Source organism: Astatotilapia calliptera, chromosome 14 (genome assembly GCF_964374335.1).
Source record: "Astatotilapia calliptera chromosome 14, fAstCal68.1, whole genome shotgun sequence".
Classification (NCBI taxonomy): domain Eukaryota; kingdom Metazoa; phylum Chordata; class Actinopteri; order Cichliformes; family Cichlidae; genus Astatotilapia; species Astatotilapia calliptera.
The window spans coordinates 16,993,927-17,019,738 of record NC_137435.1 but is presented as its reverse complement, the minus strand read 5'-3'; the positions used below and the strand labels follow the sequence as shown (position 1 = coordinate 17,019,738).

The following is a 25,812-nucleotide window of genomic DNA, read 5'->3' as shown; positions in this document are numbered from 1 at the left end:
TTGGAGAAACGATAGTCTTTATATAAGGCTTCAAAAAGGGGAATGTACAACAAATAAACTGCTCGACATCAGAGCAACATATAATGGCTTCCCAAACTTTCTTTGCTAGCTAAAACCCAGAGTAACTTTCATCTACCACAAAGGATTCTGGGAAACGCAGTTTCTAATGAAAATAACTGTTAAATGCTCCCTTTTAGCAGAAATTAAATCTATAATTAACAGCCCTCACTAAACATGTGACTAACACTTAAATCACTTACAAAATAATCAAAATGCTGTTATCAAACAAAAACTGCAATAAAGTTACAACATATGGCTATCTTTTGACTTTTAGTGGCACCTTTAATAGTTATCCTTTATAATGTCCTAACTTAATGAGTTTAATGAGTCATATGATATAGCCAATGTCTGGTCTTGGGAAAGGTTAACTTTATCTTCTGTGTCAACTAGTCAAAGTGTGGTTATATCATGAAGTGACTACAGTCAGTAACAAATATAGAAGATAGTGAACACGATAGGAAGTTAATTCATTTATTCTTTGAGATGAAGCTGGTTTAATTTTCATTTTACAGATATAATTTTCATCTATAAATTCACACAATGAAAGATTGACTCCCCACTGAACTCTGTTGCATCAATATTGCTTCAAATATCTACTTTATGCACCACAGAATAACACAGAATAATAGGCTGCTTAAAAAGCAGAATATTAAAAAGAAAGTTCACTGTTTGATAGATTTACATTGAGAGCTCCACTGTAAATCTATCAAAGCCACATTCAACACATAGAATAAACTCAAGATCATTTATCTGCTTTGTTTGCAACAATGAGGAAACAGGCTTCATTTGGCCATAAAGCTGCATGCATATCAATTGTCCAATATACAAGTCCCAAAGAGTTCACACAGTCCTGAAAGGATTGACATTTTAAGGATTCCATAAAGTATTAAAAACAGTCCTTATATTGAAAATTAGATTTGAATCTTAAGCTACAGAGAGCAAAATTTAAAACCAGCTCAAAGACAAAGTAATCCCCACAATATATCTGTTTTAGAAACATGTACATTTAGAAGTGAAGGTTATAATGCTACCAGCCTATCTGTTCATTATTGCCTTTGTTACATTTTGAAGTTCAGGGTCTAGCTGCTGGGCTGGTGTCAGCATACACTCAGCTTTAGTGTGAGTGCTCAGTATGCAAAAGGCATACTGATTAATTTTCGGTGAGTGGTGATCCTAGGTGAACACTTGGAAATAATGAAATGGAGTGGCTGCAGAAAAGAATCATCGATGAAACCAGTGAAAATATTGTCTTTGTTAAAGAAGTAGGTCTTCCCAGGAATCAGTTTAGGATAGCTACAGCGATCATTTGTTTCCAGGACGTAGGGCAAAGGCAGAGCTTTCACTTTGGCCTGCATCCCATAGACCTTCAAAACATTCCTGAACACAACGCTCTGCAGAGAGACACTTTCCACAGCCCCAATGTACACTAAGGAGAAAGATACACAAATATATTACACTACTAATTCATATCAATTCATAAATATCATTTTTTTTTACCAATATGTTTTTATAATACCTCTGCAAAGATTAGCTTTATTCAAATTATTCACAGATAGAACTCTGGATTCTGAAAAACAAAGAACATTATAGACATATTATTGGTAAAGTGAGATCTCTAGGTTGTGCAATCAAGATAAATTGACATAAAATTAAGTCCTACTTTGTAAGAGAGAATGTGTAACATCTAAACAGACCTTTTATCATCTTTCTCTGATCCTGTCCTGCTTCATGGATTGATCTCAGCCTCCCAGCACAGCATGACCACAGGCTGGTGTTATAGTAGAGGTGACCACAGCAGCTAAACCCTGTCTTGGCAGAGTACAGCACCTCTTTGTCCTCACTTGAGCAGCAAATGTCCTGGATTTGAAGATATATCATCAATTATGGTTAATGAAAGCACAACAGTTTGCAGTCATTGTGCTAATTCAGGCAGTCCACAATCTCACATTCATGGTAAAAAAAACTTCCTTGACTTACTTGAGTTATAGTATATACCTGCTTAAAACCTAATAATAATAGTTATGGTGCAACATAAGCTGTATTTAAATTAGAGATCCTTCTTTTCTTTAAAAAAAATCACCTGTGTATATCAACGAGCTCGTCAATAGCTTCAATGCTAAAATGTTAAATGTAATGGACACTATTGCTCCCATTAAGGTGAAGGTTATCTCTGGAAGGAAAAAGTCTCCATGGAGAAACTCCACACTGGTGAAAAATGAAAAAAGAGAGTGTAGGAAAGCTGAGCGCAGATGGAGAAAAACAAAGGTTCATTATGACATCTATAAAGAGAAACTTCACAATTATAATTTACAACTGAGGAGTGCAAGAAGGTCCTACTTCTCTGACATCATCACTAAAAACAGTCATAATGCTCGGGTCTTATTTTCTACAGTTGACAGGCTAACAAACCCTCCTGTGTCAGTGGCAGCTGAACTTCACTCGACCATGGCCTGCAATGACTTTGCCAAATCCTTCACAGAAAAAATCCAAAAGATTAGACAAGCAATTGGTACATCAAGAGCAGATCCAGGATATGTACTGTGTCCACCGAAAAACTGTTTAAACACCATCAAACGGTTTCACCCGATTAACAGCAAAGACCTGGAGGACATCTTAAGTTAACTGAACTCCTCCTCCTGCTGTTTAGATGTCCTGCCAACAAGTTTTTTCAAAAGGTCTCAAAGACTTTAGAGTCAGACCTGTTACAGATCGTCAACTTTTCTTTAATGTCAGGTGTGTTTCCAGAACCACTAAAAACTGCTGTAATCAAACCTATACTGAAAAAGGACAATCTTGACAAGACACAAATGAACAACTACAGTCCGATCTCAAATCTCCCATTTTTAAGTAAGATCACTGAAAAAGCAGTTTCTCAACAGCTCAGTTACTTCTTAAAACAGAATAATTGCTACGATGCCTTCCAGTCAGGTTTTAGACAGAACCACAGCACTGAAACCGCTCTGACCAAAGTGTTTAATGACATATGTCTGAATACAGACATTATAAAGAACAACAAAATAAACTATCACAGCTATGCAGATGACACACAAATATATATCACAATGTCACCAGGAGACCGAGGCCCTGTACAGGCTCTTGGTAAATGCATTGAGGAAATTAATGACTGGTTGTGCCACAATTTTCTCCAGGTAAACAAAAACAAAACTGAAGTAATAGTTTTTGGTGCCAAAGAAAAACGATTACAGGTCACCAGAGAACTCCAATCTATACACCTAAAAACCACAAACCAGGCGAGAAATTTGGGTGTAGTGATGGATGCAGACCTAAACTTAGAAAAACACATTAAGACAATAACAAAATCAGCTTACTATCACCTCAAGAATATTTCAAGGATAAAAGATCTGATGTCTCAACTAGAGATGGCACGATACCACTTTTTTATGTCCGATACCGATATCATAAATTTGGATATCTGCCGATACCGATATGAATCCGATATAGTGTTTTTTAATCAACAAAACTGTTTTTTATATCTTGCTGCATTTTGTATAAGTTCATACTCAAGTTTAAAACAACAACTACACTAAAGCTATTCTGTTATACCTGTATGCAAAAAAAAAAATTTCATAGTTCAGCAACACTGATCAATCTAATAAACTTAGACCTACACCATCCTCCCTATTCTGGTATTTTAAAGAGTACTTAGCGTAAATATTAAGCAACCTAACTAATAGGGTTCCAACTCCCAGCAACAACAAAAATAAATAAATAAAAAACAGGGAACCACCCCTCACGCTCCACCTCATGATGCTTAATCGACGTAATCAACCTTAATTTGATGCAGTGTGAAAAAAATGCACAGAAATCAATTATTTTTCAAGAAATATTAAATAGATTCAACATCTTTCTTCAACAAAATTGCAGACTGCACAGATGGTACCTTCCCAAAGGAAAAAGTACTATAGCTTACTAGAGTATATTAGACTTAATAGTTACTATATACAGTAATTGACTTCTATTCATTTTACATCAAATTAAAACTTTGGGTGTCAGATAATTATTTATTAAAAGCTCGACATTTTAAATGAGAATAAGAAAGAAAAGTATGTCTTTGTGCCCCCTTTTCCCTGTTAATGCCCTATCGGCCCCCCTGGCTAAACTTTGCTAGATCCGCCCCTGCACAGCTACCAGCGTCAGCTACGTAGAAAAAGATCCTGGTGTAGAAAGTAATATTAAATAAATTCTAACAACAGCTGATCAAGCTTAAACGTGCTGCTGTTGTTCAGCCGCTGGTTTCCTCTTTCTGGTGCAAAGTGGGCCAAAAGCAAACAAGAGACACGGACTCGCGACAGAAAAGCCGATCAGCTGATCGTTAAGCAGTTTCATGATTGAAGTAGCAGCAAGAAGAGGCAGTCGCTTGTTAAGCTTAAGGCAGGAATGCTTTACAAACATTCAGAGATGGACTTACACACTTGCTTTACTTCTCTCGGGATAACTTTGTCGGAGATGAAATGCCGGGTTGCTAGCGAAGCTCCACATGTTATCCAGACCACCAACAGGTCCCGCATGCCACAGCCGCTCTATCACGTGATGCATACTGCTCCGACGTGCTAACGTTCTGAGGTGAGTTACGGCGTGTTGCAAGTTTTGTGAGGTGCTTTCGTGATATTTAATGGATCGGATTACATTTTTTATTTTTCTCCGATATTTCTGGAACAAACTCCCAGAAAGCCTCAGATCAGCTGAAACACTCAGTTTATTTAAATCCAGGTTGAAGACTCACCTATTCTCAGCTGCATTTGAATAAAGCACCAAATCCACACTTTTAAGCTTAAATTTCAAAACTTACATTTTAACTACTGATTTTATCTACTGTTCTGATTTTATCTACTGTTTTTTCTATCAATTTTAAATCATGCTTTTTATTTGTTTTTGTTTTTTAATGTCTCTGTAAAGCATCACCTTGTTGTTGAATTGTGCTATATAAATAAACTTACCTTGCCTTCCCTATGTCTTTAAGCTCTGCACAATACAGACAGTCGGAGACCAAATGCATTCTAACATGCTGTTAAACAAAGCTTCAAACAAAGCTTCTGTTCAGTAAATAATACTTCAATTGCATAGTGGTGTGGACCTGCTGGTTTCCTCAGGGTTTTTCTCCTGCCCTATCATTTTCTATCAGTTATAAGTTTCCTTTCTTTAAACATTATCCTTCATATTTTTTCACACAAAAAGGCATAAAAATCTGCCAAGGTTTACTAGTCACTGTGATAATCCCTTGTGAATAAGAGAGTAGCCAAAAGTAGCTTTTATAGTAGCTAAATCATGTTTTGTACAACATTTTAAAATGACCACAAGAGCAAGATGAAGCCTGTCAGAATTGCGCATAACAATAGTAGAAAATACAAAATGATTTGTTGCTGTCATTTGTGTCACTGACTTTACCTGTGGCCTTTGCAGAATGGATCCACAGCATTGTGCATCCCCTCCATGCTTGTCTAACGATGTCAGATTGTACAGTGTTCCTGCACAGCACTTCATCTGTGGGTCTTTAATGTTGTAGGCTTTGACCCCACAGCAGTAAATGTTTTCTGATTTGAGATGCCTGGTTGGGAAACAGAGGGACAAATTAATATCAAATAAGAAGAGTGATAAATATGTTCATAAGAGGGCGAATTACATTAGTCTATATGTGTATTGCTAGATGTTAGCATAAAAGATAATGTCTTCATTTGTGCACTGAAAAAACAGAACATCGTCAGAGTTGCTGGATCTGCGTCTATATGGCTCTGTAGTTTAAGGTTTGTATTCTTAACTAGTGATTATATGATCATGGGTCTAATGCCACGTTAGAAAGTAATGCAAAATATTGATAAGATTATTTTCTCCAGGGATTAAAAAAGGAAAAACAATGCATTATGTTTTAAAAAGCAATGAGCAATGTTCATTAACTTATTTTTTTTTTGTTATAACATTCCTCTCATTGACATATGACACATAACAAATAAAGAAAGACATAAACATAAATATGATCTTCTTTTGGTATTTAGGTATCGCCACAACTGGCAGCAAAGTTCGTGAAAACAAGCTCTGATAGTTACTGCATCTTACGAGCCACCAAGATTCAGCAAGTTCAGCTGTTACAAAGCCTACCATAAAACAGCAACTGAGACCTGGATATGAATAGCTACTGAGTTGTGTGATAATTCATACATTAACACTGGTTCCAGCCCATATGGCAATACAAAACATTGAATGTTGCAATAAATGCAGTTACTGAATATGAATGTACATTCATTGAACACTGGAGTCATGACAAGCATGCACATGCACAGGTTTTAAGCACCAAGCCCAGACAGAGACTCAGAGTGATGAGGCAGAGAAATTCTTTTAGTAACTCAATGCATTGAAAGGAAAAATAGGTGGGAAAGACCTTCGGTATGTCTGGAATTTCTGCCTGTCTCGTACAGTGGGGCAAAAAAGTATTTAGTCAGCCACCGATTGTGCAAGTTCCCCCACTTAAAATGATGACATAGGTCAGTAATTTGCACCAGAGGTACACTTCAACTGTGAGAGACAGAATGTGAAAAAAAAAATCCATGAATCCACATGGTAGGATTTGTAAAGATTTTATTCGTAAATCAGGTTGGAAAATAAGTATTTGGTCACCTCAAACAAGGAAAATCTCTGGCTCTCACAGACCTGTAACGTCTTCTGTAAGAAGCTTTTCTGTCCCCCACTCGTTACCTGTATGAATGGCACCTGTTTGAACTCATCATCTGTATAAAAGACACCTGTCCACAGCCTCAAACAGTCAGACTCCAAACTCCGCCATGGCCAAGACCAAAGAGCTTTCGAAGGACACCAGGAAAAGTATTGTAGACCTGCACCAGGCTGGGAAGAGTGAATCTACAATAGGCAAGCAGCCTGGTGTGAAAAAATCAACTGTGGGAGCAATCATCAGAAAATGGAAGACATACAAGACCACTGATAATCTCCCTCGATCTGGGGCTCCACGCAAGATCTCATCCCGTGGGGTCACAATGATCATGAGAACGGTGAGCAAAGATCCCAGAACCACACGGGGGGACCTGGTGAATGACCTGCAGAGAGCTGGGACCAAAGTAACAAAGGTCACCATCAGTAACACACTACAACGGCAGGGAATCAAATCCCACAGTGCCAGACGTGTTCCGCTGCTGAAGCCAGTGCATGTCCAGGCCCGTCTGAAGTTTGCCAGAGAGCACATGGATGATACAGCAGAGGATTGGGAGAATGTCATGTGGTCAGATGAAACCAAAGTAGAACTTTTTGGTATAAACTCAACTCGTCGTGTTTGGAGGAAGAAGAATACTGAGTTGCATCCCAAGAACACCATACCTACTGTGAAGCATGGGGGTGGAAACATCATGCTATGGGGCTGTTTTTCTGCCAAGGGGACAGGACGACTGATCCGTGTTAAGGACAGAATGAATGGGGCCATGTATCGTGAGATTTTGAGCCAAAACCTCCTTCCATCAGTGAGAACTTTGAAGATGAAACGAGGGTGGGTCTTCCAACATGACAATGATCCAAAACACACCGCCCGGGCAACAAAGGAGTGGCTCCGTAAGAAGCATTTGAAAGTCCTGGAGTGGCCTAGCCAGTCTCCAGACCTCAACCCCATAGAAAATCTGTGGCGGGAGTTGAAAGTCCGTGTTGCTCGGCGACAGCCCCAAAACATCACTGCTCTCGAGAAGATCTGCATGGAGGAATGGGCCAAAATACCAGCTACTGTGTGTGCAAACCTGCTAAAGACCTATAGTAAACGTTTGACCTCTGTTATTGCCAACAAAGGTTATGTTACAAAGTACTGAGTTGTATTTTTGTTATTGACCAAATACTTATTTTCCACCCTGATTTACGAATAAATTCTTTACAAATCCTACCATGTGGATTCATGGATTTTTTTTTCACATTCTGTCTCTCACAGTTGAAGTGTACCTCTGGTGCAAATTACTGACTTCTGTCATCATTTTAGGTGGGGGAACTTGCACAATCGGTGGCTGACTAAATACTTTTTTGCCCCACTGTAAATGATTTACTTTATTAATCTCAGAGGAGATTATGTGGGCACAGTTGTTCCATGACAGTAAGAACAGTAACTAACTAAACCAAATAAAACAAAAAAGTGACAGAGTTACAAAAATATAACAAATAGCTCTAATTACAAATATCCCAGTACATTAAACAAAATGAAATATATACAGGTGACATTGAGGTGCTCCTCTTATCATAATGATGTTGTAATTTTGTCTGTAGAGGGTGCGATATTAAGAGTAAACAAAAAAAGCAAATATAATACCAGTGAATATGAATGTGATTTAAAAAAAAATTCAAGTGTTTAAAACCATTAAAAAGAACACACACACACACACACACACACACACACACACCTGTGTCCATTGCAGCAGATCTCAGCATGAGGCTGGTAAATTTCTGTCCCACAGCAGTGTTGTCCTGGGCTGCCATGAAAGTGAGAACAACACATGGTCCCTTTAGCCGGGTTGTAAGGAATACCCATCTCTGAACATTCCTCTCCATCGTCTCTGCCCTCGTACAAGGTCTTATTACAACACAGAACTCCACGTTGTGCCGAGCCATACGGCGTCTCTCCACAGCACTGGAAGAATCAGAGGCAATGAATTTAAGTGTGAAGCAATGCAGACAAAACCAGGCTTTTCCTCTACACATTCAAATGCACATAGGTGATATCCTACACACACACACACACACACACACACACACTTTTGCATTAGTTGTAACTGCTACCTATGCCTTTAGATGACCTTTAGACATCAGATCGTAAATACCCTTGGTTACTGTATAAAAGGAGCAGGGTGGAACTCAGAGCTCTCTGATCAAACTCCAGATTCAAGTGTTCTTTTAGTAGAATTTAATACTGAAATGAATGTGCATACATTAGCTAATTTAAAAAGATAAAAATTGTTAACCTTTGCATTAAAAAGTTAAAATTAAAACTCTTCCAGCTAAGCAGCCAGAATAACAAGTAAAGCAATTAGTCCATTACTTGATCTATCCAAGGCTTCCACGCAGATACACATCCATCACAACAGACTTGTGTGCGTGGGTTATACACAGTTGGTGTCGTCTTGCTTAGACCTAAATAGAGAGATGTGAGGGTCAGAAAGGTGGAAAGAAGAGAGAGGAGTTGCAATAAAAACTTATCAGACTGAACATGTTGAGATAAATGATATGTGGAAAAGATGACTTAGAGAGAGAAGAAAATACACGTTCCCTGTTTCGCACACTTACTACTCGAGTTTCAAATACAATACCCTCTTTAATAGACATAAGTTTATTGTCTCCATCTGCAAAGGGTAAGCGACGCACAGAGGAATTACCTGTCAGAAAAAAGAACCCTGATGGCATGTGAAGCCAAATGTGCAAAAATCAGAGTGAGGTAAAACTGTGGTAAAGTGGAGGGAATAAGTGAAAAAAGAGTTGGGTGACTTTCTGGTTCAACAACATGTCATAAAGATAACAAGTTATAGCGGTACAACAAAGTTAATGAACCCATTCAGATCTCCAGAAATGTTTTTAACAAACGAGCTGCAGTTTGCCATGTGTTGTTGGGCTAACATCCTTTTTGGAGTTTGCAGTTTATGGGAGCTAGTTTTATCCAAAAGATGTTGCTCATCTAATGAGTCATTTCCATAGTTAAGGAAAAAAAACAAACACACTTGCTTTTTGTCTCTCTCCCCTCCTGTCTTTTAATTTCACTTGCTCTTTATTCATTAGCCAGGCTTTCATGCGTCACCTGCTTTTCCCATGACGTTGATCCTCGCAAGACAGACTTCTTAACCGTCTCAAAGTATGATGACACATGCTTCATTGTCGGTAAGCATAAAGAAATTTAGTTCACTGTCTGGATTTATCTGAGGGCAACCTGAGAAGTAAGTCAGACAGAAACAACTCTTCCCAACATTCTGTTTTTTTAGTCAAATCGTTCAGTCATTTGTCTCTGTGGCTTTATTCACAGCCTTTACTGTCGCTTCCTCCCACATTTTTTTTTGCCTTATTTTCAGCAGGGTTTGTTATTGGCTAATTGTCTGCCTATAACAACAAATATTTTACATTTAGTTGAACTCTGTTTGTGGCATGAAATACTGCTCTTTTTTGAGTTAAAGCATCAAACCATTTGTTAGGGTGTGGGGCTTGAGTAACTTGCATCATGAAAGCCTTCTTATTACTGAAAAATAAATCGAGGATTTGGAAGAACTTGCTGGCATGCAGATGTCTTTTTTTCATGTTAGACAATGCCCAGTTATTCTTTATAATAGATTACATGGTAGTAAAAGAGTACAAAGCTGGCTCGAGAACCATCACAGACGGAAAACACGTAGGGCACAGCAAAATCAAAAAAAGGAGTACAAAGGTATATGTGTTCCTGTCCCCGTCTTTTAGAACTGTTTAAGGTTTATGACTTCAAAATGAGCGAAAATTGCACCATTTCTTATTTTAATATCATTTTCGATTTACATTATTAGTTTAGTATTTTGTTGAAGTTCTTTGCTTTCACACTGATACACACAAGATACCAAAAAGCTCTAACTGCTATTGAAGCTGTATAGTTAAGATCACCCTGTGGTGCCAAGTCACATCAACTAGTAACTAACAGATAAAGTGGATAAATGTCAAAACAAACATGGAGACTGTTAGGTATTTTAATACCACGGTAAGCATTTACAGGATATTGTTTTATACAGGAAAACTGTTACTCAATAAGGCCGATCTACTAGTTGTTTTTCTCTTTCTCTGTGACCCAAGAATTAATGTGTAGGACTCACAAGCTGGTACCTCAAGGTCGAAAACACCACAGAGATGAGACCACTTCTTTACTCCCATCCTCCCTTTTCCTTATCTCCTGGAAAAGGCTCGTTAAAGGCTAGGTGGTTTGTTTCAGAATTCACTAATGAAAGAACTCTGTATTTTATGTCTAGGAGTGTATTTTGCTGGGATGATCATAAATTGTAGCTGAGCTGATAAACTACACACAGGATACTTCTTTGTTCACAAGGCAGGAAGACGTTTCCTTATTTGGTCTGTACCGGTTTGAACTGGGAAAGCTGACACACGAACCTTTTTTCATCTATATAAACTGCTGTGTATCAAATAAACCTTTGAGTTGATTTGGGAAGGCAACCTGAAGCAGTCTGTGTTTCCTTGTTCTCCCAAGCTGCTCCCGGCGCTGTAACTAACCCAGCTGAACGGCATACCTGAGTGTTACTTTAAATAATTAGGAATCTTAGAAGGAAAGGACAAAACTCTGCTTATCGCTCACGCCACGGAGGAAACCCGGGATGGCAATTTCCTTCAATTTTGGTGTCAAGAAGTGGGATCCCTGACAGAAGGTAAATATGCGTCTTTCATATTTATATAGAGACCATATTATACCTCTCTCAGTGATTGATCCATAAAGAAACGGGATATGCTGACGAAGTTTCACTTAGTGATCCAGAGAGATACACTGACGACTTCCTCAGTCCCCGAATAAAGTAAATTAACCCTTGTGTGGTGTTGGTGGACACAGGAAGTTGCCTGTTGTCTTGAATATTTTAATTTTGTTTAAAAAAATAATAATAATTAATTGTTTAATTAAACGTACGTTAAAAAGTGAGAAGTTGCTCACTTAGAAAAGTGACACAGAAAGTTGCCTGTTGTCTTAAATACTTCTCGTTAAGTGAGAAGTTGCTCACCAAAGAGTGACACAGGGAGTTGCCTGTTATCTTGAAACGTACGTTAAGAAGTGAGAAGTTGCTCACTCACAGAAAGCTAGTAAATAATTAAATTTAATTTTGTTAAAAAAAAAAAAAAAAAAAACGAAAGAAAACTGAAAACGGGTCTCACAGACCCGATTACCATACAAGGGTTAAAAGCAGTAAATTAAAAGCAGAAAGAACACAGGAAGTTGCCTGTTGTTTTACGAGAAGTTGCTCGTTAAGCGAGAAGTTGCTCGCTAAGTGAGAGTTGCTCACACAAACAAAAAATTGCTAGCAATAAATTTAAAGTAACCTCAGCTGTGCCGCAGCGAAAATACTAACCTAAATCCTCCTAGCGTGTAAACCCCTCTGGAAATCACTGAACATGGGTCAGAATAATTCAAAGACCACAGACAGGTCCGATAAAAAATCTAAAGTACCTGTAAAACCAAAAATTAATAAAATACAAAATAAAGTCTCAAATAACGGCTCAGTACAACTCCCATTTCCGGTTACGTGTAACCTACGTCCGCGAATCGGTGAAGACGTCCGTGATCACGTATCCAGAACATGCGGGAGTGCTTATGTGACTGACTTTGTTTACAACTTAAGAAGTTCAATGCATTCTAATTTCTTTTCGGAGCCTTATCCCGAACGATTATCGCCAGAAACCAGGTCAGTAGAAATGTTGAATATCATTTGTGATAAGAAAAGTAGTCTACTTAAAAAGTCCTGTAGAAAATATATGGCAGAATGCCGCGACGTGATGCATCAAATGTTACCGCTATGGACAAAAGGAGGGTAAATAATGACAAAGTCGCCGATTTCTTTAAGAATCTAAAGAAATTCCTGCTAACAATGTCCAGAGACAAAATTGACTTAAATGCAGTAACTATGTGTAAACAGAAGCCTGATGAATCTATCCTAGTATTCATAAAACGCTTTATGCACTGTTGGACAAGCTAGAGGTGCAAATTTAGCTCAGTTTTCCAGCAGCCGCAGACACCCAAAGCGAAAATGAATTTGTGTATTTAATTTAACATAAAGGGTGAAATGTTTGCTGACACTGATAACAGCTTATGTTTTCTCTGCCCTATGTACCGACATGATGGAGAAGGAACATCCTCTGTGTCAGCTGGACCCTCAGCAGAGAATGAACTCAACATCCTTTTTGTCCGGTACTCTATGTCACACACTGTGCCAAAAAAAAACGTGTACAGACGCCACTAACAGGTAATCCCATGACTGGGAGCCACACTTTTGTTTCTCTCACACTGTTCAACAACATGATAACTGCTCACACAAGTGAAGGTCAAACAGTGATTTTGTTACATAACTCAGACATAGGTTACGAAATATGTCGTCACATAGATCTAACCTACCCTATCCACTGTACTATTTCTGCACTTACGTTGCCAGCTGAATACCAGAATATGACATTGTGGTCAAAAAGTGAGAATGATATAGGATTTATTGACTGCATACCTTATCACGCACAGCTAAAAAACAAAAAGCGAGTATATGTCAGGCAATGTCCCCTTTCCACGGAAAAAGCCGCAGCTCTAGATGTCATCATAGGAGATTTATTGACTACAGGAGCAATAAAGCCCACACTCCTGTCAATCCTGTGCCAAAGCCTAACAAACCTGGCGTATGGCGTTTCATACAAGACTTAAGGCAAATTAATGCAGTCAACATTCCTCTGCCACCTCTCGTTTCAGATGTTCACAGCATATTGACATGCATTGCATACACATTTTACCGTGGTGGATTTATGCTCCGCTCCTTTTTCTCATGAAGACACACAGCCGTTATTTGCATTCACACATAGAAATAAGCAGTACACTTGGACTCGTTTGCCCCAAGGCATGATAGACAGCCCTGCTGCTTTCTCAATGGTGATCCGTGCTACCCTGGTGCTTCACTCCTCCTGAGGGCTGAATCCCTGATCCACATGTGGATGACCTCCTCCTCTGTGCTGAGAGTGAAAAACTATGTCAAACTGCTACACACATGCTTCTCCAGCACCTCAAAAAGACTGGCCACAAAGCATCAGCAAAGAAAATGCAGTACTGTCAGACTTCTGTTCAATATTTGGGATTCACACTGTCTCACGGAAAACGTTCCATGACTGCAGACAGGGTCAAAGCTGTGACCTCCGTCCCTCGTCCCACTACACAGAAGGACATGTCGTCCTTCTTAGGCATGGTGAACTATTGCAGACAGTGGATACCAGACTGTTCTTTTCATGACCACATTCTGCGTGACTGTTGTAAAAAAGAGAAGCCTCCTCGAATACTGTGGTCCACAGAAATGACTGTCTCTTTCAATGCATTACAGGGAGTGCTGACCTCCGCCACTCAAAGGTGCTGCCTGAATTGTCCAGGGAATGCCGGCCTGCCTGAGAGCAGTAGCAGCTTGCTCTATCATGATAAGGGACTGCGAGAAGCTCACACTCTCACATGACACTATTCTACACACCAATCACCAGGTCATGACCATTCTAGCAAACATAACTACACAACATATGCAAATCTCACTATAAAAGCGAGCAGCACACCTGATTCGCCATGACATTTATTGATACTATTCTGTGTTCTTCTGACCGACAGGATGGCTCAGACAGGCTTGATGTTCATGACTGCATGACATGTATACAGGAATCCACTGCACCACGTCCAGATTTAGAGCAAACACCTATCTCAGACTCAGCCACGGTTTATGTGGACGGGTCCTGTTCAAGGCCGAATGACAACTCATTTCTTTGTGGCTATTCAGTGGTAACAGTGCCTGACATCATACTAGAGGCTCACTCATTACCATTTCACTCAGCACAAAAAGCAGAGCTCATGGCTTTAATACGCGCCTGTGAGCTACATTTGGATAAGCATGTGACAATTTACACAGACAGCCGCTATGCATTTGGCGTTGTGCATGACTTTGGCACATTGTGGAGACAGAGAGGATTTAGATCTGCTGATGGAAAATAAATTGCTAAATTCTGATTTTGTTCAAAGACTTTTTCAGGCTATACAGCTGCCATCGGCCGTTGCAGTTGTAAAAACGACAGGACACAGTACAGCTGACACAGACGAAGCAACAGGTAATGCCTTAGCAGACGTGACAGCCAAGGCTGCAGCTGCATCACAGCTCCCACCTCCGCAGGAAGTATTATCTGTGCCCCTACAGCTGCCACTTGTTACACTCCCAGACTATTTAGGAACAAATGTTGATTTAAAATTCATACAAGAGCAAGCCTCTGCATAGAATAATGACTGTACCTTAGAAGACAGAGATGGCCTATACAAAAATCTTAAGGGTTTGATTGCCCTCCCATATTCCCTGATGCCAGTCCTTGCCCGACATTTTCACTGTGTGAGTCATGTCGGACAAAGAGGGGTAATAGGGGCAATAAAATTAAGATTTGTAATTGAGAAAACATCACATGCAGTAAAAAGCATATTAGCAACCTGTCTAACATGTGCGCGAACTAATGTAGGTAGCTCAAAAGCAAAACATCAGCATTTACCACAACCAGATTTTCCATTTCATACATTACAAATTGATTTTACACATATGCCAGCACAAGGAAGCATCAAGTACTTACTGGTAATAGTGGATCAATTTAGTAAATGAGTAGAAGCTTATCCAACCTCAAAAGAAACTGTAGAAGTAGTCTGTCAAAAGTTGAGCAATGAAATAATACCCAGATTCGGAATACCTCACCAGATTAACAGTGATAGAGGATCTTCATTCACATTAGAAGTAATTCAAAAGTGTGCTAAAACTTTAATGACCTGTGTCAAATTACTTACTCAAGTCCTGTGTGAGATTAGAATGACTCAATCTGAAGTAACCAAATTATTTCCATTTGAAATAAGACTATTTCCAAGACCATGGTCAGCTTCCAGAGGGGCACCGCTAGTAGAAGGTGATGTATATTGCATTGTCCACTGATGTTCACAACCTGGTAGAAAAACTGAATAATAACTATCAGAAAGTTTGTCTCTCTCAGCTTTTCCCCTCCACAGTTCCACCAGTGGAGACAAGGAGATGCATGTTGGAGAAGCCACTAAAACCAAGGACTCTCTGGGAGGCCGCGCGTGTTCCAGCCCCCAGACTGTACTGGCAGTGACGAAGAACCAGCATCCTCACAGACGGACAATCTCAGTGGATTCATGCCAGCAGGGTTAAGACCAGCCCAATCGGACCATCTCAGGCGTCGGATCAAGCAGACGACATCTCCGGCGAGCCAGCGCCCGGAACTAGAGCAAATAAACACACACGGGTAGATGACATCTCCGGCGAGCCAGCGCCCGGATCCAATGTACACACACACAATCACTGATTAACACACAACGTCTGAAAGAGCAACAACAAGGTACTCAAACATCCAGCAGGAACAGAAAGCCAAAAGTACCACATGATGTCTAACCTGATAAAGCCAGACTCATTTCATCCTGATAATGGAGAAAATGAAATGCCCATTGTCATCATACGACGCTTATTCTGTGTCTCTCGAACCTGGGACCAGGCCAGGAGACGACTGAAGAACTGTCTTCTTTATATATTTAGGTTATTAATCATATCTACTGCATTAACCTTAGGATTTTTATTTACTATTTCATATTGTAAAGTGCAACCCTGTTCACATTTCTGCAAGCCACATTTTCAATGATAACCCATATAGCTACCAGTACAGCCACTTCAATGTATTTGCAATTAGCACAAATTGATCCTGAGGATGTGCCAGATGTTACCAATGATGTTCCTGATGTGTATATTGAACATTAGGTTGTGAACTATTACATTTTATGATTTGCTTTTTATATTATGTTATTACATTTGTGATTTTTCCTTTCTATTTGAGTTATTATTTTTAAAAAATAATAAAAGAGGGGAACTGTTAGGTATTTTAATACCACGGTAAGCATTTACAGGATATTGTTTTATACAGGAAAACTGTTACTCAATAAGGCCGATCTACTAGTTGTTTTTCTCTTTCTCTGTGACCCAAGAATTAATGTGTAGGACTCACAAGCTGGTACCTCAAGGTCGAAAACACCACAGAGATGAGACCACTTCTTTACTCCCATCCTCCCTTTTCCTTATCTCCTGGAAAAGGCTCGTTAAAGGCTAGGTGGTTTGTTTCAGAATTCACTAATGAAAGAACTCTGTATTTTATGTCTAGGAGTGTATTTTGCTGGGATGATCATAAATTGTAGCTGAGCTGATAAACTACACACAGGATACTTCTTTGTTCACAAGGCAGGAAGACGTTTCCTTATTTGGTCTGTACCGGTTTGAACTGGGAAAGCTGACACACGAACCTTTTTTCATCTATATAAACTGCTGTGTATCAAATAAACCTTTGAGTTGATTTGGGAAGGCAACCTGAAGCAGTCTGTGTTTCCTTGTTCTCCCAAGCTGCTCCCGGCGCTGTAACTAACCCAGCTGAACGGCATACCTGAGTGTTACTTTAAATAATTAGGAATCTTAGAAGGAAAGGACAAAACTCTGCTTATCGCTCACGCCACGGAGGAAACCCGGGATGGCAATTTCCTTCAGAGACGGTGTTACCTGAGGCACAGAACCAGTGAGGCTTTTGATTTCTCTCACAGCACTGACTTTCCTTTGGATTGTAACATGATGACCCACAGAGGTGTGTGTTTGGTTCAGTGCTGTGGATGTACAAAGACGGGCAAAAATAAACACACAAGCTGTCCACATCACATGAACAAAACCACAAAGTCGAACACAATTAATAGTTTGTTTGTTTTTTTGTTCTTTTGTAAACAGCATAGACTAATGTATGGCACACAAGTGTAAAATATGTATAGAGATTTCATTTAATAAAGTCAAACCGGAATAAATGGAAAGTGGAATGGTCCCTTTACCTATCTTTAGAGGTATGTGATACATCTTATATACCTATATCTGAAACCTATCCCAGCTACCATAGAGGCAAGCTACACCCTGGACAGATCACCAGCCTGACGCAGGGCTAACGCAGAGAGACAGACAACCATTTGCATTTACTCGTACAGGCAATTTGGAATCACCAATCAACCTAACACCACTAACTGCATTTCTTTGGACTGTGGGAGGAAGCCAGAGTACCCGAAGAAAACCAACACAGGCAAGGGGAGAACATGACAGAGAGAGAGAGAACTATATAAACATATAGATATGGATGTAAATTACATGAATTAAAAATTCCCCTCTTCCCCCTGCTTACCCCTTCTTCAAGCTTGGGTCCTCTGCTTGTCTACCACTACTGTGTCCGGTTCATAGCCATCACCAGTTTGTCCGTCTGTATCTGGAAGTCCCACAGGCTCTTAGTTTGGTGATTCACAACCACCCATGTCCTGTTTAGACCTCAGGACTTCCAGGCCATACTCTGCACAGATGTTCCTGTATGCTATGCTGGTGACTTGGTTATGGCGTCCTATGTATGCCCTGCCTGCTAGCATCTTGCACCCTACTGTTATGTGGCGGATTGTCTCAGTGGCATCTTTACACAGCCTGCACCTGGGGTCTTGCTTGGTGTGGTAGACTCCAGCTTCTATGGATCATTTGCTCAGGGCTTGTTCCTGTACTGCCATGATTAGTGCCTCTGTGTTGTCTTTGAGACTTCCAGATACAGATGGGCAAACTGGTGATAGCTTACCAACCAGACATAACAAAGGTGAAAAAGCAGAGAACAGTGCCGTGGTGATACAATTAGCTATAAGAAGCAAGATTAGAAAGAAGGACGCTTGAGAAATGCCAAGGGCTGACAAAGACCTAGAATAATTGCAAAAAGTTCCTTTAACCTACCAGTTGGGTTGAAGCTCTGTGATCTGTAAAATAAAATGGGATGTAAAATTATTGTTTAAGAAAGGACCAATACGTTTCTTTATTGACCAATCTAAGGCAATTAATACTTTTGTTACAGTGTGCTTACCTGTTTTTCCACACCTGTGGACAAAAAGCATCAAGATTTTTAAATAAGAAGGAAATATGCTTAATTTCAGCTTATATTTCAGTTTACTGAAAAAAACAAAAAACAAAACAATTTCCACTTGAAAGGCCTGTAGAGGGAAAGACAAAGTCAACATACAGGCTTCACTCACAGTAATTAGCATAAGCTTCCTTTAACCATCCAAAGGAAAATGGAAAAAGGGAAATTTGCTACAAGCAAACTAATCGAAAGCTGATTATTTTTTTAAGCAAATGTAACCATGCAGACGCCTCAGTTTGACATACCTAAAGACTGATATGTAAAGTTGGATTCAAACTACAAAAAATGTCATGAAATCCATTCAGCAAAGAATGACATGCTATTATGTACTGAGCTGACCTGGACTGAAATTCCTGACACAGCAGGATGAATCCTTCGATTGTATCTCCAACTTCTCCTCATTTGAACAGCAGCACTGAGTCTCAGTGTCATACTGGCTGTGACCGCAGCACTCATGGTGACGGGAATTCCTCACCAGAATTGTCTTATTATCAGCTGGACCACAACACAACTGTTTGTCCTTATCAAAAACATCTGTGGAAAAGATCATTGTCATTTTTAAAATTTTTACTTCAAATATAACTCAACTGAGAAGCTGCTCCAATATCCTCAAAATGTTTGAATGGAGTACATTTCACAGAAATTTAATTTAGTCTTCTTTTCCAACTGTGTGTCTGCTCACCGTTACCACAGCATTCAGCCATTGGTCCACGTTTTGATATGATGGTTGATTGACAACATATTTCATTGATTGGGTTGTACACCTTTAGGTCACAGCACTTGGACACCTTTTCACTCAGACCCTGAGTAACACTGGCTGTTAAAACAAGACACAATCACTAGAACCACTGTCTAAAATCAGTACCAGAAAGTCCACAAGTTTAAAGAGAACAAAAAAGTTCAGTCTAGTGTGGTATTTTCATTTTTAGTTGAGCAGCACTGAGTCACTGGAAACCTAGAACAAAATATGAGCTGGATGAGCTTTGATGTCCACTCAAAAAAAAACTGGGAAAAATTATAAAAATGGATAGGCATATCCAATTTGACCTCAGGACTTCGAGGCCATAATCAACACAAATGTTTCTGTATACTATGCCAGCCACTTGGTTATGGCATTCCACGTACGACCTGCCTGCTAGCATCTTGCACCTTGTTGTTATGTGCTGATGGCTCAGAGGCATCTTTGCATAGTCTGCAAGTCTGCACCTGGGGTCTTACCTGGTGTGGTAGATCCCAACCTACCAGGTTGGGGTTCCAAGATGCTAGCAGGAAGGGCTAGCATCTTGGAATGCCATAACCAGCTGACTAGCATAGTATACATATACAGGGACATGCAGAGATAAATGTAGCTATAACAAATGTTGACAACATCAGGAAGAAACATGAGAAACTTGAGAAATACCAAGTGCTGAAAGAGGAGAGAGGACATGGAACCAAAACCCAGTTTATATGTTCTCTGGAGAACATTAAAGTTCCACACAGAAAGGCCCTAGCCAGATGTTGGATGTTGGACCTTCTTACTCCTAGACAACAGTGCTAAACACTGTGCTATTGTGCTTCCTTTCAGTCTAAATTGGTACAATTCAACTCCAGTTTTAGTTATGTAGCTAGTTCATAAATTATTACCTGTGATGTTGTGTTTACAACAAGTGGCTGTTTCAGGATTGTAAGGCTCATTTCCACAACAAGACAAACTTCCACCTGGGTGAAGTCTGTTTCCACAGCAAGTAGCCTCTTGGATGTCATACACTGTTCCATCACAGTCTTTTCTGAAAAGCGAAGATAACCAAACCCAGGATATCAACACTGACAGTCATTTTCACAGACATAAAAGTACATATATATATTAACTATAATCATCACATCATCTGAACAGTCAAATCTGTACAGATTTCCTCATTTTTGCTTTATTATACTGCCCTCTGATGGAAAACATGTTAACGTCTACATACAACTAGACCATCGGTGTGCAAATAGATGCACTGCTTAGCTACAATATGACTGAAGGGATCACGTTTTAACATCTCCCTGTCTGTGATTGGCTGGTTTTGTGGCACAAATATAACGGTGTACAAAAAGAGTTGAAAGCGCACGGGCAGAAATGTTGAGAGAGCAAGCAGCACATTGCGAGCAAGCGCAAATGCAAATACTCAGCGAGAGGGGCTGCTATTGTGTGTGTGTGTGTGTGTGTATGGATAATATCAGACAGTAAAATACATTTTTTGCACGCAGCAATGAATTTTGTTCACTCAAATTTAGCTTTTCTTGGCTCAAATAAAATTCTTTTTAATTTCTCCTCAAAATGCAAGCTTGCAGAATTTGCAGGTGCAAGTCTAGACTTGCTCTTTACATGCGCTCACTTTTTTTTTTTTTAACGTGAGCTCAGAATAGTGGCACAAAAATAACGCTAGAGAATCTCTCCCTCTCTCTCTCTCTCACACACACACACACACACACACACACACACACACACACACACACACACTCACAAAGGTTTACCTAGCATTTCATCATGTGTCTGGTGTTTTCGTGTTTGTTGTTGTTTTTGGGGGTTTTTTTTTTAATTTTGTTTTATTTTGCGAGTTGGTTATCAGATGCTGCTCCAGCCAGCCAGAGAATCCACCGCTGCCCCGTCCTCTCCTCCCTGTGCCGCAAGCAGCGGGCGCACCTCGCCCTTACCCCCAGCAAATGAGCGTCAGAAAGCCGATCGGTGCCTGGCATGATGTCGGGGCAGCTAATTTATTTTATTTAATTTATTTTTTTTGCCGATGCCCGCCCACCCGGCATCGTGGTGGCAACCGCCCGTGTCAAAAACCGCTACTAATTAGACCAGGGGTCGGCAACCTGCGGCTCCGCGTGGTTTGGGAAAATAAATTAGAAGTATTTAGCTGAAGTGTATTTTATTTATATTAGTTCTTTTTTTTAACTTGTAGTTCTAAATTATAAGATTGTGATATTGAAATATAAAAATAAAATTACATTCTATTATTTTTTGATCGCTCAAAATAAGCGTCACACTCGCGGAAGCCGGTATACCCGCCGAAACGCCGTGCATTTATCGGGACTTTCAACCCCAAGTAGGCCAATTATGGGTCTTCGGATCCACATTATGTCAGCAGCTATTCTCCACCGTGAACTATGTTAAAATCAAACACCGCTCACCCCTCACATATAACAGCTTATAGTCCTGCGTAAAGATGAAAGTGACTTCGTACAGCCCCGATTTGCAGACGCTGTGTGCAAAGGTTCAGGAGCAGAAGTCCCATTATAAAGATATCACGGCAGACCAGACGATGTTTCTTTATAGGCCACTTTTCACACACGGTTGCTGTACGTATACAGCCGGCTGTCGCTTTTCTGCTCACAGCCCGACACATAACAACACAACAGCATAGATAGCACAGACTTTAAGGCGACGACGCGTGATTGCGGGTGCCGCTCAGGTGCGTTGCAGCGGCGCTGCAGACCACGCCCCGCCACACACATTAACCAGGTAAAATACATATTTAGGCAGAATTTTGCAAATATCTATTTTTCATTTTTTTTAGCAGCATAGTGCTTTTTTTTCCCCAGTTATTTTTTTAAAAGTCAGGTCAAGGCTCCAAAAGCACAAAGGCGATATGTGTGTGGCGGCTCACAACAGTTTTTGTTTGCTACATGGATCATTTTTGTTCAGCTGGGTGTCTTTCCTTTTGTTATATTTTTTTTAAGAGTTCAAAATACGTTAATTACATAAAGCAACACACCTTAGTTGTTCACACAAAGCATAAAAGTAAAAAACAATATATACAGTGTTATCTTCATTTTAGATGTCAAAAAGTATTTGCGGCTCCCAGTGTTTTCTTTTCCGTGGAAACCGGGTCCAAATGGCTCTTTGGGTGTTAAAGGTTGCAGACCCCTGGACTAGACCATCGGTGTGCGTGTAGATGCACTGCTTAGCTACAATATGACTGAAGGGATCACGTTTTAACATCTCCCTGTACTCAAAAATATCACGATGTCAAGAGTTGACAAGTAGATTCTTAATAAATTATCTGCTTAGATTGGAAAGTGTCCTTTCACTTTGGAGGTCTTCGCACATAAGGTGAGGAAAGTCTGTCTCACCGGTAACAGTCGTTTCTAGAGGCTGCATCAGTATCTCCTGTGGGCTCTGTCAACAAGCACATATTTCAAGTAGTAGTTTAATCAATAAGAACTGAGTCCGTTTAGAAGAGAGAATCAGTCACACTGCCAGATTTTATTTTTCAACAACAAAATTGATGAGTGGACACGCAAGGCATGCAATAAATCTGGGGTCTAGCTGACGACAAAAGTGTTAAATTGTCCACTGAAAAAAATGAATTAATTTTCATCAAAAATAATAACAAATCTGGCAATGTGAAATGTAGCATGCACATCAGCTTTTAGAAGAAAAATTCAACCCTACTTACCGCAAGCGAAAACCACCAAAGCTGAAAAATGAGCGAAAAACATTATTATTCAATTTTCTAAAATTGTGATTTAGATTATTCGAAATATATCCCACAATTGTAATTAAAAAAATATTTAAAAAAACAACAAAAAAAAACATACCAAATTGTAGAACCCCAAATATGAGCATTTTGGACCACTTTAATTGAATCTGATTGCCCTGAAAGTGAAGCAGTGCAGACGGATGAGCCTATATATATCAGCCACACCCACCTGTCCGGTGCCAAGAAGGTGGAGTGCACACACGACTAATGTGCTTGCCTAAAAGTGACAACAACATTGGTTAAGACTTACAAAAAACATTTGTCATGTGGAATGTAGACACCGATTTCCATTCAGATGCAACGTCATTCATTTCATTTTTTCATTTATTTATTCATTTTCAGGCACAACAAATACCTATATTGAACATAAAATACACAAAACAAAAAACAAAACTTGCCTGAAAAAGGAGTGGGACGAAGAAAACTTATTAAATCCCACCCCTATACTCACTCATCAACAAAAAAAAACAATAAACTTCCCGCAGCTACGCCCATCATTGCATACAGACCCATCAACAGCCCCGGGCAGATACAAGCATCTAAGCGGCAGCTCGCAACCAACAATTAGAGCCTTCATAACTGAATACAGAATATATAAATTATAAATTGCATTACCACAGGTAACAGGCAGTAATAACTACAAGTAACAAACACACATACATATACATACATATATATCTACACACACAAGTACATATATGTACATACATACGCACACTTTATTTTATTTATTTTTTATTTTGGAATCCATACCAGCAATGGTAAGAGGACAGACATTACAGAGCACACTAAAACCCATCATTGAGTATACTGTGACCAGACCAACTGTTTGTAGAGAAATTTAAATCTATGAATATTTTTGCATTGTTTCAATTGTAAACTCAGACTGTTCCAGATTTTCACACCACATACAGACACACAAAAGCCTTTACGGGTTGTTCGAGTTCTGGGTAATTTGAATTCTCCAAAGCCTCTCACATTATAAACCTTTTCTCGAATTTCAAATCTAGTTTGTAAATTTGCCGGTAAAAGTTTAGTAAAAGCTTTATACAAAATTATGGATGTATTGTAATTAACCAGATCCTGGAATTTAAGTAACTTTGCCTGAAGAAAGAATTTGTGAGTATGATCTAGATAACCAGCCTTGTGAATAATACGCAGTGCTCGTTTCTGTACTGTGACTAATGGATTAGTTGTATTTTTATATGTATTTCCCCACACTTCCACACAATATGTAAGATATGGAAGAACCAGGGTACAGTACAGAGTACGAAGTGCATCTTTATCAAGGAATTGTTTCACTTTGTTCAAAACTGCGAGGCTTCTGGAAATTTTGGTTTTTATGTGTCTGACGTGGGGTTTCCATGAAATTTTGTTATCAATTATAACTCCCAAAAATTTGTTTTCACTCACATTATCAATTGGTACACCTTCAATGATAATTGGTAATTCTATATTATATTTTAAATTACCAAAAAACATTGCTTTAGTTTTATTTATATTTAATGATAATTTATTTATGTCCATCCATTTTTTAAATTAATTTTAGCTCCCTGTTTACAGTCATTACAAGATCAGTATAATCATCGCTACTGAAAAATATGTTGGTGTCATCTGCGAACAGTATGAGTTTAAGTACTTGAGAAACATCAAAAATATCATTTATGTATACATTGAAAAGTTTTGGTCCCAACACTGACCCTTGGGGAACACCACATGTAATACCAAGTTTCTCTGAATGGTAATGCCCTATGCTAACATATTGTTCCCGACCTGTTAGGTAACTTTTTAACCAGTTACCAGCTTTCCCTCGAATACCATATCTTTCCAATTTATCCAGTAAAATTGAGTAATAGAACTCAAGCTGGATCCGTAAATTCCAGCACTATTTTCATGCCTTGAATCGTTAGCTCCTACCGAGATGAAGATTATGAACAAGATTATGAACCTCGTCTTTCTTTTGTTATTGTTGGATTCAAAAGTAATGTAATTCTTATTTTTGGCGGAACGCTTTTGTATTTGTGAAAAGCAATTCATGCAACTTGGTACATGTTTTGGTATACTGCAATATTTTTCTTTTTATATCTCAGGTGATACTTTATCTCCTGAGAACTACCCAAAGTCTTGACAAATGATGCAAGAATTGCACCTGACGCCTATACGCAACCGTCTCGACAGAGTTGCTCAAGATAGACATAGATCACATGACGAAGGAGAAATTTGTGTTCCAGTTGCAGTTATGTGCGCTCTAGTATAGCCTACTTGGTCGTGTTCATGCTGACACACTTGCCTAAGAAGGTGCGTCATACGTCTTTACTCTAATAATGCAATTCATCACGAAACGCATTTAAGACAAAATACATTCAACATCTGTTTGGAGCAGTGAATCGGCTAAAAATAATCAAAACAAAACACCGAAGCAAAAATGCAAATACCAGGTTTACACGTTTGTCCTAAAAACACATTCCTTATTCTTTATTCACCGTTTGCTGTATATCTGTGTGTTTCCGTG

The 25,812-nt window shown here is 39.2% G+C and overlaps 1 protein-coding gene across 1 annotated transcript; it reads right to left on the bottom strand.

The window, feature by feature from the left end:
• LOC113036595 (uncharacterized) lies at positions 1 to 25,144 on the bottom strand. The gene is made up of 15 exons (XM_026193007.2): positions 23,359 to 25,144; positions 23,217 to 23,237; positions 22,891 to 22,936; positions 20,413 to 20,555; positions 19,469 to 19,603; positions 19,126 to 19,320; positions 18,730 to 18,743; positions 18,603 to 18,625; positions 17,364 to 17,464; positions 9,092 to 9,183; positions 8,457 to 8,683; positions 5,467 to 5,626; positions 1,755 to 1,917; positions 1,577 to 1,627; positions 1 to 1,486 (listed from the first exon to the last, which is right to left on the bottom strand). Exons 1-15 carry the CDS (start codon positions 23,384 to 23,386, stop codon positions 1,188 to 1,190), a joined length of 1,698 nt encoding a protein of 565 aa, XP_026048792.2. The 5' UTR covers positions 23,387 to 25,144; the 3' UTR covers positions 1 to 1,187.
• Between the last annotated feature and the right edge of the window lie 668 nt (positions 25,145 to 25,812).

Coding starts and splice junctions, on each gene's coding strand:
- LOC113036595 (XM_026193007.2), bottom strand. CDS start 23,386: ATGCTCATATTTGGGGTTCTACAATTTG. Junction 17,465..18,602: donor ACAGAGCTTCAACCCAACTG/GTAGGTTAAAGG, acceptor GTACATCCACAG/CACTGAACCAAACACACACC. Junction 1,918..5,466: donor CCATTCTGCAAAGGCCACAG/GTAAAGTCAGTG, acceptor CTTCAAATCCAG/GACATTTGCTGCTCAAGTGA.